At 27.4% G+C, this 14,366-nt stretch overlaps 1 protein-coding gene across 2 annotated transcripts in view; it reads left to right on the top strand.

The window, feature by feature from the left end:
• Positions 1-14,366, top strand: part of mgl (Megalin) — a 182,343-nt gene that overhangs the window by 92,761 nt on the left and 75,216 nt on the right. For both annotated transcript variants that reach the window (XM_064357677.1, XM_064357679.1), the window contains 4 exons: positions 1,997-2,312; positions 5,526-5,863; positions 11,649-11,784; positions 11,844-12,037. In XM_064357677.1, coding sequence (XP_064213747.1) covers positions 1,997-2,312; positions 5,526-5,863; positions 11,649-11,784; positions 11,844-12,037 — 984 coding nt within the window. The remainder of the gene's footprint in view (positions 1-1,996; positions 2,313-5,525; positions 5,864-11,648; positions 11,785-11,843; positions 12,038-14,366) is intronic.

The raw sequence follows: 14,366 nt of genomic DNA, 5'->3' as shown, positions 1-14,366 counted from the left end.
AATAACTATTATTACTATCTAACTTCTTTTTTTATAACTTTTTTTGACAACTAACTAGACACTTTAAAATTTGTTAGATGAAAAAATAAAAAGTAGAATGTTTTACTTCTCGTTGAATTATTGAACTTTGTTAACTTCTCAATTTAAAGCATTTAGTCTGATCTTTTTTCTTCTTTTAAGCTACTCATTTTATTTTTTTTTTTTATTATTTCTAGTTTTGGTGTAATGCATTTTTTCGTTGAAAGAAAAACATAAGTGTGTCTTGTAGCAAATTTTTGAAATAGTCTGTGTACTTGAAAATATTTTTTGATGATACCTCTGGCGAGTTTGGATTAATAAATTTCGTACGAATTTATTTAAATATTTTTGCATCAAAAGCTTATTAATGGACTTGGAGATAATCAATTTTTAGATTTTATTTTTTGTTTATTGGTAAAAAACGCTCTACATTGGGCGAGATGGTTTAGATGTTTTGATGAAGTTTTTGACGAAATCAGTCGGAAGTGAGTTTATTTACAAAATTAGATTTTTTTTTATTTCTTTTCCGAATGTTATGAATTATGATAATAATACCTTCAATAAGTAAAGGAATTATTTGTATAAAAAAAAACGAAATGCGTTGTTACACGAAAATTGTGTTATTCTGCGTTTTTTGAATTTTATAACACGTTTTTTTATAAAAAAAAATTACTATCAATAACAATAAATTTTGGTCACAACTAATCTTATTTGTGTCTTTTTTGGGGCTAATATCTAAGTTTTTCTCGTCATTTTGCTAGATGAAACCAAAAATACACCAACTTCAATTTAAAATTATTTTATTTTTACCTTTCTAAGCACATTATTCAGCCAGAAACGCAATTATTTCGCAAAATTTCTTCTCAAACAGGTCAAAATTTACTGAATTATACTAAAATAGTGCTATGTTATCTATATTTCTACAGGTCTTTTTGAGATAAAAAACTAAGAATTGGATGAAAAAACACCGAATAATTAAATCAAAATCTAAAAAAAGAGCTTGAGCTTTCTTTCACTCTTGATATTGGGAAAAAAAATTTCAGCCAGAAGCGTAATTATTTTGCAAAATTTTCTAGCAAACAGATCAGAATTCACCAAATTATGTTAAAATGGTGTTATATTATCTATCCTTCTTCAGGTCTTATTGAGATAAAAAACTAAGGATTGGATGAAAAAACACCGAATAATTAAATCGAAATCTAAAAAAAAGTGCTTAAGAGCTTATAAGCTTTCTTTTCCACTCTTGATATTGTCAAAAAATGTTATTCAGCCAGAAGCGCAATTATTTCGCAAAATTTCTTAGCAAACAGATCAAAATTCACCAAATTATGCTAAAACAGTGTTATATTATTTATCCTTCTTTAGGTCTTTTTGATATAAAAAACTAAGGATTGGATGAAAAAACACCGAATAATTAAATCAAAATCTAAAAATAGTGCTTGAGAGCTTATAAGCTTTTTTTTCTACTCTTGATATTGTCAAAAAAGTTATTCAGCCAGAAGCGCAATTATTTCGCAAAATTTCTTAGTAAACAGATCAAAATTCACCAAATTATATTAAAATGGTGTTATGTTATATATCCTTCAGGTCTTATTGAGATAAAAACTAAGCTTTGGATGAAAAACACCGAATAATTAAATCAAAATCTAAAAAAGGAGCTTGAGAGCTTATAAGCTTTCTTCCAGTCTTGAAAAAAATGTTAATGTTAATTTTTTACTTTTTTTTAGCTTTGTGTTGTTCCTAGTTTATAGTTTAAATTTAACACATTTATTTTATTTTCTGAAATTGGGTGATCCACTCACTGAAATTAAATAATTAAATTAATTATTATTATTATTTTAAAAGTAAATTAATATATATCATTTCGTACAACGAAAACTATTCAAATATCGACAAATTATGGGAAAATATATTGAAGATTAATATTTTCTCATGATTATAGAAATTAGATAAAAACTTAAATAACTTTTTTTTTTAGATATACAGCGAGCAGGAACAACGAATCGACAGCAACCACCCTTGTTGGACAAACAACGGCGGTTGTTCGAAACTCTGTTTCGCCGTTCCTATCGAAAGTGGAAGTTTGGTCGCGAAATGTGGTTGTCCATACGGGGAACGATTAATGCCCGACCAAAAAACCTGCCAAGCTGACCCAAGCCACGAACCTCCGGTGCAAGCATGTCCAAACAGTTGGGACTTTACGTGCAACAATCAGAGATGTATTCCAAAATCGTGGGTGTGTGATGGCGACGACGACTGTTTAGATAACAGTGATGAAGAACAAAATTGTACAAGTAAGTAAGTTGAGATTAAATCATCCCCGGTTTTGATTTGCTTTATTTGTATACGTATATTATTCAATATGGAGTCCTTTCTAATATTTCGAGATATAGAGTGAATACGTGAATAAAATATGACCCAGTTCGCTGAAATTTCAGAACTTGAGGTGTTTTTCATGCGCGCATATATTAAAGTTTATTTGGAGGAAGGCAGCGAGGTCACCATTAAAATGTATTGAAAATTAAAAAAGTACTTTAATGTGTGTTAACATGTGTGTGAGCCAGAAGGATTTTTCGAAATGAATAAATTACTAGCTACATATTTACATATTATATACGACAAATTTAAAACAGGTGTGCATTTAAATTATGCATAAACTTACCATTTTGTGATTTGGAAGTTGAACTACTGGCGCAATTATTTTATAGATTATGTACCTATACTTGGTTCACTTTTATAAAAACCATTGTGGTGCAAATGACGAAGCTGTTACCATGACAACTCATATAAAAGTTAATGCCAAGAGTACGTTATTTGCACCACAATGGTTTTTATGAAAGTGAACCGAAAGTAATCAATTTTTGTACTTTCTGAATTGCTTTTGAAGCTGGTTTATAAAGCGAAAAACCTTTGGTAATTAAAGCAATACACATAATATTGGAATTATTTAAAAAAATTAAAAGTGTTTTAACAATTTTTTGTCTAAAGTCTTTCTTAGATAGATTTATAAAGTAAATGCAAAAAATTCTCGAAAAGCAAAGAATTCCCGTACAAAAGTTTTTAAAATCAAGCGTAACAAACTTGATTTATTTGACCTTACTTTCAGATTCTAATTGTTTGCCTTTTGGTCCTTGATAGGTCGAGTAAAATAGGACCTAACTTAAAATTCCTAGGTACTTTTTTTAGTGAAATTAAATAAAAATCGTGTGTTTCTAAATAAAAAAATGATGAAGCAAAATAGGACCTAACTTAAAATTCCTAGGTACTTTTTTTAGTGAAATTAAATAAAAATCGTGTGTTTCTAGATAAAAAAAATGATGTCAATTGAGCGAAAAAGGTGAAAATAACTTATTTATTTCGTCTCAAGTGTTTAGGTTTTTAGCTTTGTTTTGGTGAATTATGCTGAAATTAGGGACTTTTTTGTTAGGGAACGCTGTAAATCGAGACTTGTCAAATAAGTTTAACATTTTAGTTTAATTTGTTTTCTGGCGAAGTCAACGTAAATTTTTTGTTATCTTTTTATATGAAGAATGATCTGAGTCAGGCGAGACATCAAAAATATTACATTAAAATATTAAATTTTAAGATTACCTGCTTTATTTTGACGGATTTTTTTTAAAATTAGTGAGTTTCTTGAATCTATTTACAATTTTTATTTTTTTGCGAAATTTATCAAATTTTCTATATGAAATATAACCCACATCATGCGAAGTTGCAGAAAATAGTGTATGAAGTAATGAAGGTTCAAATATCTGATGATTTTATAACAAGTTTTGGGTTTTCTGCTTTATTTTGACAAAGTTTTTTGTAATTAGTGAATTATTTCTTAGTGAAAATTGCTTTAAATAGAACAGAATACCTACATAGAACTTGAATTTTCTGCTTTGTTTTAAAAAATTATATCGAAATTTGTGATTTTTTTGTGAAAAACGATCTAAGTCGAACAAAACAGGCGGAAATAACATGTTTTTTGTCTTGTTTTGACGAGATTCTTTAAACAGAGCAAGTTTTTTTGGTGATAAAGGCTTTGAATTGAGAGAACTGAAATTCAGTTTTTAGAAGACCGGTGAAAATTAGTTTCTTAGTGCAAATATCATTTTGTAACTTTTTCTTGTTTTGTTGAAATCTTTCAAAATGCATACATTTTTTTTTATGAAATATGCGCGAAATCTCCTCAATTTTTTTGAAGAAAAAAATTTTATTTAGTTTAGACCATTTTTTTCAAAATGAATTCAAAATTTTTCAAAATTTTCTATCGATTTTCTGCTACATTTTAGCGACTTGGTTTTTGAGCAGAAATGCTTTAAAACGAGCGAATTAGAATCAAATTTCATATTTTCTACATCAACCAAATTTTTCGGCAGACTTATAGGACTTATTAGCGGTTTCAAAACTATAAAAACGCCAACGTCGCATTTTACCGAATATTTTTTTTAAATAAGGTTGATGAAAACGTAACAAAGTTATTAATGATTAGATCTATCATTAAAACTATAAATTACATTAGCTATCAAATTTTTTGACGTGCATAAATAATTAACAATTAATTTTGAGAAAAAATGCGACGTTGGCGTTTTTATAGTTTTGAAACAGCTAATATGTTGCTTAACACAAAAATAGTTTTGTTATTTTGTTAACTTGTCTTGTTGAAGTCAATTGAAATTAGGAAAATTAAAAAATTAGAAAAATTCGAAAAATGAGCGAAAAGAAAGTAACATACAATATGTTATTACAATTTTTAAAAGCTTTTATTTAATTCGCTTTGTTTGTATGTCTGTCTGTCTGATTCATATTTTTCGAGCTAAATTTGGGATGTTTTTTTTGTCTGAATGAATTGAAATTTTGCATACTTACGTAATCTGTATGAGAATGCAATTCTATACAGTTCTTTCATCTCACGGGGGAACATGTATTTTATAAATTCTATAAATTTTAGATTTCTAATTTGTAAGCACAAATATTCTCCTTTGATATAAAAACATTATTTTTTATTTTTAGTGCATTTTTTGTAATCAAAGCCTTGTTTAAAAATCATTCTTATCTTTTTATGTAAACAGGATGGTTTGAAATGATTTTTTTTTGCATTACATTATTTCAAACCATAAATAAGCTGGATTTTTTGGTGAATTGAGCAATTTTTTTCTATAATAAGATTAATAAGCGAGATTTTTATTAGAGAAAGAGAGCAGACTAACAGTAACATATGTATTTTCAGTCGATCTTGAACTTGAACTATTATAACAAAACTACAATTTTTTGGAAATTTACAAAAAACTGTGTCTAGGAGGGGTAATTTAGAGGACAAAAGTTGTTGTTTTTAATAGAAGAATGCTAAGAGTGCTTTCACAAATCCTGTGGTCACATCTTACATCGTTTGCAAATAAAACATCTCATATTTTTCATAATCACCCAACACATCTCCTTCTGCAAATATCACACACTCTCCATTAAAATCCCACATTTTACACCCGGAATAACAACACTCGTAAATCCCTTTTATCTTCCAGAACCAACCTGCGGAGCGAACGAATTCCAATGCAAATCAGGCCGTTGCATCCCTATGACTTTCAAATGCGACGCTGAAAATGACTGTGGCGATTTTAGCGACGAAACCGGTTGCGTGAACGTAACTTGCGGCTCGACGCAATTTCATTGCGACAACGGCCGTTGCATCCCCAACAGCTGGAAATGCGACTCAGAAAACGACTGCGGGGATGGTTCTGACGAGGGTGAATCATGTGCTGAGAAAACGTGCGCTTATTATCAATTCACTTGTCCACGGACGGGACACTGCATCCCCCAGAATTGGGTCTGTGATGGAGATGACGACTGTTTCGATAAACAGGTAAAATTTCAGTTTTGTTTAATTTGAATCTACGGTCAATTATTGACTCGGAAAATTTTTTAGAAAGAATTATTGTAGTCATAATTATCTGGTTAATTGTTATTATTACATTTTCCTACTCTTATCTTTAATTTAATTATATAATTATTATCTTTAATTTTTTTTAATGAAATATTTTCAAATTTTTTTCAACGTAGAAAAAATATAGTATTCAACTTTTTATGACCGAATCATTTTTGGTCATAGAATTCAACAACTTGCTAGTCAAACAATAATTTTTTCTAGACAAATATTTCTGTATAATTTTGACAAAATAATCCCACTGAATTACATTTGTAGTAATATTTTTTTATATAATTTTAACAACATTTTTTTCAATTGTGTGATTCAAGAATTAATCCCAAATTAACTTTTAACAGCGAATTAAATTTTTTTACGCTGATATTATACCTCATATTGTAATATGGGTAATATTCTAAGGTGTTGTTATAGTATATTATTACACGAGCAAGTAAAGAAGGTTTTTATCCACAAAAATGAAGTTTGCTGCACGAGCCGAAGGCGAGTGCATGTAATCATTTGAGTGGATAAAAACCTTTACTTGCGAGTATAATACTATACTTTATCTACGATCAAATAACCAAAAAAAAAAAAATTTAAAAACCTTTCATAAACACACTCATATTTGTGCCGCGATTTTTGTGGTAGAAGATTTTCTATTGCACTCGTTGCGATATTGCGAATGTCAGGTGGCGTGCAGGTCATTTCATTCTCTTCTTCCAACATTTTAAATAACTTTCTGTCACAAAAAACTGCTTGAACAATCACAGATTTCACTACTAGTTCCGACTAAATAATTAGCTGTTTGTTTTTGTTGTCAGCTGATTTGGCTTGTTTGGTTATATTGCTGCGGTTACGGCACACAATTGCCAACATAAAAGTGGTGGAAAAGATAAAATTCCAATATTTTCAATTTTGATTGGTCCCAATCCCAATGGATAAAAAATTCTGTCAATTTTACCCATGGGTGAAAACCAATCAGAGACTTCTTTTAATTTGTCGATGGATAAAATGAAAATTTACAGTGGAACTTTCACAACAGTAATGGTTATATTATTTGATGATCGTAGATAAAATAAATTTTTTTCCTAATTTTGATTTTATTTCCAATTGATATCCTAAATAAAAAAATAAAAAAAAGAATCTACAAGAAAACGGTGTCAAAATTGGGAGAAAATCGTTTTTAACAATACCTTAGAGTGCAGTAAGACTCAATTTTGGAAATTTTCTACTTTGTTCTTAAAACTTATGGGTATCTGCAGCAAAAAACTTAAAATACAGTGCGTTTCTGACAACTTTGAGGGCTGCGTCTTTGAAATGTAATTTGAATCTACGGTCAATTATTGACTCGGAAAAAAGAGAGAATTATTCTACTCATAATTATCTGGATAATTGTTTTTATTACATTTTTATACTCCTATATTTAACATTCTATTTTTTGACTTTTTTGACTAAAGTTAGTTCTAAATTCTTTAATTACAAAAATAGTAATTTTTTTTTATCGTAGAAAAAGTATAGTATTCAATGTCTGTTCATAGAATTCAACAACTTGTCAGTCAATCAATTTTTCCTAGAAAAATATTTTAGTGTAATTTTGATAAAATAATCTCACTGAATTACATTTGTGGTAAATTTATTTTTTAGATAATTTTAACAAAATTTTTTTCAATTGTATGAGTACTTCAGAATGTATCAGATTAACAAATTAATTTTGGAAAGTATCTAATGGATTTTTTAAGGAACATTTGATTCTTTCTGAAATCAGATGCGTCATTAAATTAATAAGATCAAATGGCATATTAATTAATCACGTGACCAAAATTAAACCAATCATGCTCAGATTCAAGAATTAATCTCAAATTAACTTTTAACAGCGAATTAAATTTTATTACGTTGATATTATACCTCAAATTGTAATATGGGTAATATTCTAAGGTGTTGATATTTTTTAATAAATTTTAATTCGGCATTCGATAATCTAGGGCAGATACAGATTTAATTTTGTTATAAATAAAATAAAAGTTTAATGAGTTTATTTAAACAAGTGTAGGTTGACAATTCCTTCTGTAGTTTTTTTTTGTATTTATAAAAATAGTGTTGTTTTTGTCAGTGAGATCTAATTATTTTAAAACTTAGTCTGAATGAATGGAAATTTTGCATACTTACGTAATCTGTAGGAGAATGCAATTCTATAGTTAGTTATCGCCTAAAGGGCTTATATGGGGTGTTTTACCTTAGGTAGCATATTTTGTAAAATCTTTTCATCTTACTGAGGAACATGTATTTTATAAATTCTATAAATTTTAGAATTCTAAATCTAAAGTTAGTTCTAAATTCTTTAATTACACAAATAGTAAAATATATTTTTTTTTTCATCGTAGAAAAAGTATAGTATTCAATTTCTGTTCATAGAATTCAACAACTTGTTAGTCAAGCAATTTTTTCCTAGAAAAATATTTTAGTGTAATTTTGATAAAATAATCTCACTGAATTACATTTGTAGTAAATTTTTTTTAGATAATTTTAACATTTTTTTTAATTGTACGAGTAGTTTGGAATCTATCAGATTAACAAATTAATTTTGGAAAGTATCTAATGGATTTTTTAAGGAACATTTGATACTTTCTGAAATCAGATGGATCATTAAATTAATAAGATCAAATGGCATATTAATTAATCACGTGACAAAAATTGAACCAATTATGCTCAGATTCAAGAATTAATCTCAAATTAACTTTTAACAGCGAATTAAATTTTATTACGCTGATTATTATACCTCAAATTATAATATGGGTAATATTCAAAGGTATTGTTAAATAAATTTTTTCCCAATTTTGATTTTTTTTTCAATTGATATCCTAAATAAAAAAATTAAAAAAAGAATCTAAAAGAAACCGGTGTCAAAATAGGGAGAAAATCGTATTTAACAACACCTTAGAAATAAATTTTAATTCGTCATTCGATAATCAAGGGCACATACCGTTTTAATTTTTTAATAAATAAAATAAAAGTTTAATGAGTTTATTTAAACAAGTGTAGGTAGACAATTCCTTCTGTAGTTGTTTTTTTTTGTATTTAAAAAAATAGTGTTATTTTTGTCAGTGAGATCGAATTATTTTACAAATTTAGTGTGAATGAATGGAAATTTTGCATACTTACGTAATCTGTATGAGAATGCAATTCTATACAGTTAGTTATCGCCTAAAGGGCTTATATGGGGTATTTTACCTTAGGTAGCATATTTTGTAAAATCCTTTCATCTTACGGGGGAACATGTACTTTATAAATTCTATAAATTTTAGAATTCTAATTTGTAAGCAAAAATATTCTCTTTTGATATAAAAACATAATTTTTTATTTTTAGTGCATTTTTTTGAATAAAAGCTTTGTTTAAAAAACATATTCATACCTTTTTTATTTAGATTCTGAAAGAACACTCTAAGCGAGTGCAGTAACACTTAATTTTGGAAATTTTCTACTTTGTTCTTATAACTTACGGGTATCTGCAGCAATAAACTTAAAATATAGTGCGTTTTTGACAACTTTGAGGGCTGCGTCTTAGAAATGTAAACCGGATGGTTTCAACTTTATTTAATTTGAATCTACGGTCAATTATTGACTTGGAAAAAAGAGAGAGAATTATTCTACTCATAATTATCTGGAGAATTGTTCTTATTACATTTTTCTTCTTCTATATTTAGTATTCTATTTTTTGACTTTTTTGACTAAAGTTAGTTCTAAATTCTTTAATTACAAAAATAGTAATTTTTTTTTCATCGTAGAAAAAGTATAGTATTCAATTTCTGTTCATAGAATTCAACAACTTGTTAGTCGATCAATTTTTCCTAGAAAAATATTTTAGTGTAATTTTGATAAAATAATCTCACTGAATTACATTTGTAAATAAAATAAAATAAAAAAATAATAAAAAATAAAATAATAATAAAAATAAGAAAAACAACAATAAAAAAGAATCTAATAGAAACTGGTGTCAAAATTGGGAGAAAATTGAAATAAATTTTAATTCGGTATTCGATAATTAATTTTTTTATAAATAAAATAAAAGTCTAATGAACTTATTTAAACAACTGTAGGTAAACAATTTTTTCTGTAGTTTTTTTTTTGTATTTCTAAAAATAGTGTTGTTTTTGTCAATAAGATCTAATTATTTTATAAACTTAGCTAAATCTTCTAGTAAAAAAACATGATTAACAACCATGTATATTCAAAAATGCACAAGTATATAGCGTGTTTTCTTTAAAAAAATATAAATATGCATTATAACATTTTTTGGATAAAAAAATTTTGGGGCATAAACTTTTTTCAAATTTATTTAAGTTTCATTCAATAAATAGCTCAACCTTCACATTTCTCTTCAAAATTAATTTCTGGATCCGCCCCTGTCTATAAACCTGTCCAAGGATTCTTATAATTTAAACAAAGGGCTGTAAATAAAATATTATCACTATTTTATTTCTTCTTTTTCTTCTTCTTATTATTTTTTCAGTGAACAAACATGCTTAATATGCAAATTAAGTAAGATTCAGAAAAACTCGCTCTCCATTTTCTCTACTTAGATTTTTTTTCATTAGATGATTTTGGATGATGTTTTCTAAATTGAATAAAGATGGTTCTAATCTTAATGTTAATTGTCAGTGGGTTTATTTAATAATCTGAAAAAATTAAAACTGGAACCGCAGAGGTATTTATTTTTTTCACTAGTTTTTTTTTATTTAATTGCATGATAAAAATGTTAACTAGATCTGCGATATTTTATTTGATTTTTTGATACCTAAGTATACCATTATCAATTATTAGGGCTTTCGGTTTCGTCTTGACTTTTAATATTATATTTTTTTTTAATTTCTTTTATTAATTTTTTTTGTTTACTCCAAATGTCAAACCAATATCTAAAAAACTTATCTTCATTTATGTAACAAATTTAGTTGTTTTTTATTTTGTGGCATACAATAATAATCTTAAATCTTTCGTGTAAATTAAATAAGTGTAAATTTAGAATATTAGAAAAGGAAATATAATCACTTTTTTTATTTTAAATTTAATTTTTTTTTTATTTTCATTTTACTAATAAGATTAAGCGACTGTGTTGACATGTTAAAATTCTTTTTTTTTCAGACAAAATGTTTTTCAAGAAACATTTCCGTTTCTATTATTTAAATTATGATAAAAAATCGTTATTCACGAATTCGTGAATTTTGCATTTTTCTGAGATTATTTTGTTTATACTCGTATTGTACATAAATAATTTTTCTATAAGTGTAGAAGTAAAATATTTGTAAAAGAGTTGAGTGATTATACTCCAAAAAAGTATTAAAACGTTTTCTGGTTTTTCTAACAATGTGTTATATTAATTAGTTTATATGACAACTAAAAAGTTTCTAATTAAACTAATTTTTTTATTTGGACTTGTTTTCTATTCTAGTATTTTTTTAATTATAGTTGACATTTTTATGATACCTATTGCTGCAAAATAATAAACTAATGCCTAGAGTCGTGAAGTAAAACTATTTATTACTTATTTTGGAAATATGTTATTGTTAATAATTATAACATCAATTGTCTCTTTACGTGGTTGTTTTTTTAGAGGCTCTACTAGTATTTGTTTACAGAATCATAAATGATTTTCTAATCATTGTGGCATTAATGTCAAAGGATTATTGTTATTGTTGAACTAGTTGACATTTTTATTATTTTATTATTACAGGACGAACAGGACTGTCCTCCCATCACCTGCCAGCCGAACCAGTTCAAATGCGCTGATTTACGGCAGTGCGTGCAAGAAAGTTACAAATGCGACGGGATTCCGGATTGTAATGACGGCAGTGATGAATTGGGTTGTCGTAAGTGTGCGAAACTTGTGAAATTATCGAAGGAAAAATGTCGTTTCTCTTAATTACAGCATCGATTGCACCTGATCAGTGTAATAACGAAAAGCAGTTTCAATGTCAATCGTCGAATATTTGCATTCCGAAGGCATGGCACTGCGATGGGACGCACGATTGTGACGATGGGTCCGATGAACCGGAATCTTGTGGACAGATCAAGTGTGCACCCAACTTTTACATGTGCAACAATGGGCAGTGCGTTTTCAAGGTAAATGACAATAAAAAAAATAAAATATTACATTCACATGTAATTCCAAATAATCCAAATCCAAGTAATTCCGAACACCTGCTTCCAAATAATTGCAAATAATTCAAAACCGAAAAAAAATTAGATAGCCTAGTCAAATTAGACAAAAATAAGGCGATTGGTGAAAAAAATTCCTAGAAAGTTGGACTTTTTTAAAAGTTTTCTTTACACTTGAGTAGACATATATCAAAAGTCCCCGAAGTTGTGGGGCGAGCTCGAGGAGGAGGAGGGGGCTAAAGCTGTCTTTTTTTGTTTTTTTGCTTATATCTCGGAAACGGTCACCCCTATCAATTTTTATCTTCTTACCAAAATTAAAGTTGATAAAATTTCCTACAAAATGGTTCTAGCCTTATTGTTGTAGGACTAACTGTAAGAGAGCTACTAGCTTTTGAAGTTTGGTGTCTACATGACACTGAATAACTAAACATTAGTATATCATAAGTATTTATATGGAAATAGTGTGTGTAAATTATTTCCCAACTAAGTTAAGAGTGGGAAATAAGGGAGAAAAATACTTCTTCTCTTGGGTTCTCCAGTTAAAGACCACAATTGAGCATCTGAAGATGACCCAGAAGATATGATAGAATAAACTGTTGGATTCAATACATACAGTTTATTATAAAATTTATTCAAAACATCTATCTTAAATTTTCTATTTATTAATATTTTACTAAACAAGACTGTAATTCAGTTTTCAATGTTTGAGACGAAGACGAAAATGCAGCACCTAAAGACGACTTTGAAGACTTCAGTGACTTCTATGCCTTCTCCTTTCTTCTCTTATAATGTGTTGGATCCAATAAAATCAGTTTATTGGCAGTTTTTCAAATCACAAGACATTTTTAAATGATTATTTCTTTCCAGCCTTATAACTCGCTTATGGTTAGTCCTACAAGAAAAAGGTATATAACTTTTTTGTAGGATATTTTATCAGCTTTAATTTTGGAAAAAAGATAAACATTGATAGAAGTAACAGTTTTTGAGATATAATCAAAAAACCAAAAATAAACTGCTTTAACTTCCTCCCCGTCCTCGAGCTCGCCCCCGACCCTCGGGGACCTTTGATATATGTCTACCCAAGTGTAAAGGAAGCTTTTAAAAAAACTCCAATTCTCTAGGAATTTTTTCTACCGATTTGTCTAATTTGACTGGGCTAAGGGTAAAATGATGTGAAATTTATAGTCTTTGTTTGATTAATTCGTATATTATTATTATAGCAGTTCAAAATTTCTGTAATTGTAATACTTTTTAGAATTTTTGTTTTATTATACAAAAAAGTGTTTTGAAAACGTAACACAAAATAAATTTTTAAGTAAAGTAATAGAAATGTAAATAAAAATAAACAATATATAAAATCTAAAAATGAATATAAGGAACAAATACCTATTGCAAATCTGTCGAATCTTTGTACTTACTGCTACATATTAGTTGTTATAATTTGATATTTAATGAATTTAAACGGTTTTTCTGCCCAGAAGGCAATAGAATAGTAAATTATAATTTTTTTCTCAACCTACGCAATTTCTTTATTCTTTGTGATTTTAAGTTTCTGTTTATTACATATCTTTTTTTTATTACTATTTCGATATGTAATGCACAAAATTCACAACTTTGTTATGACTCATTTTTCAAAAAAAAAAATTCGAAGTCAATTCTTTTGCAAATGCCACTTTCTTGTTTACTGTTTTTGATAGTATACTCTTTCAGGTAAGTAAACAAATAAAAATAAATATGGAAAAAAAATTAACAAAAAGAAGAAATTGAAATTAAAAAAGTTAAAAAAGTAGTTAAATAAGTTTCTAGTAATTTCACACGAAAGGCAACTCTGAAAACTTCAGTGACTTCCATGTCTCTTCCTTTCTCCTATTATAAAGTGTTGGACCCAATAAATTTAGTTTATTTTCAGTTTTTCAAATATTTTCTTTTAAAGTACTTTTTTTTAAAAGATTATTTATATCCAACCCTATAACTCGCTTATGGTTAGTTCTACAAAAAAAATTCAAATAATCATTTTGTAGAAAATTTGATCATCTTTAATTTTGGTAAAAAGATAAAAATCGATAGGAGTAACAGTTTTCGAGATATAAGCAAAAAAACCAAAAAAAACTATAACCTTATTTAAATCTTCAAATATAATTTTATCAATAATCTTTATTTTTATTTACCAACCTCTCTCTATCGGTTTAATATGATTAATTTAAACATTATTAACCTTTGCTTATAAATAAAAAAAGATCTTTCTGATCTTGCCTTATTTTATAAGGGGTTATAGTTTATTGTGTATTTTTTT

The sequence above is a fragment of the Tribolium castaneum genome, chromosome 1, assembly GCF_031307605.1.
Source record: "Tribolium castaneum strain GA2 chromosome 1, icTriCast1.1, whole genome shotgun sequence".
NCBI lineage: Eukaryota > Metazoa > Arthropoda > Insecta > Coleoptera > Tenebrionidae > Tribolium > Tribolium castaneum.
The sequence above is the reverse complement of the archived record's forward strand: the minus strand, read 5'-3'. Positions and strand labels throughout refer to the sequence as shown.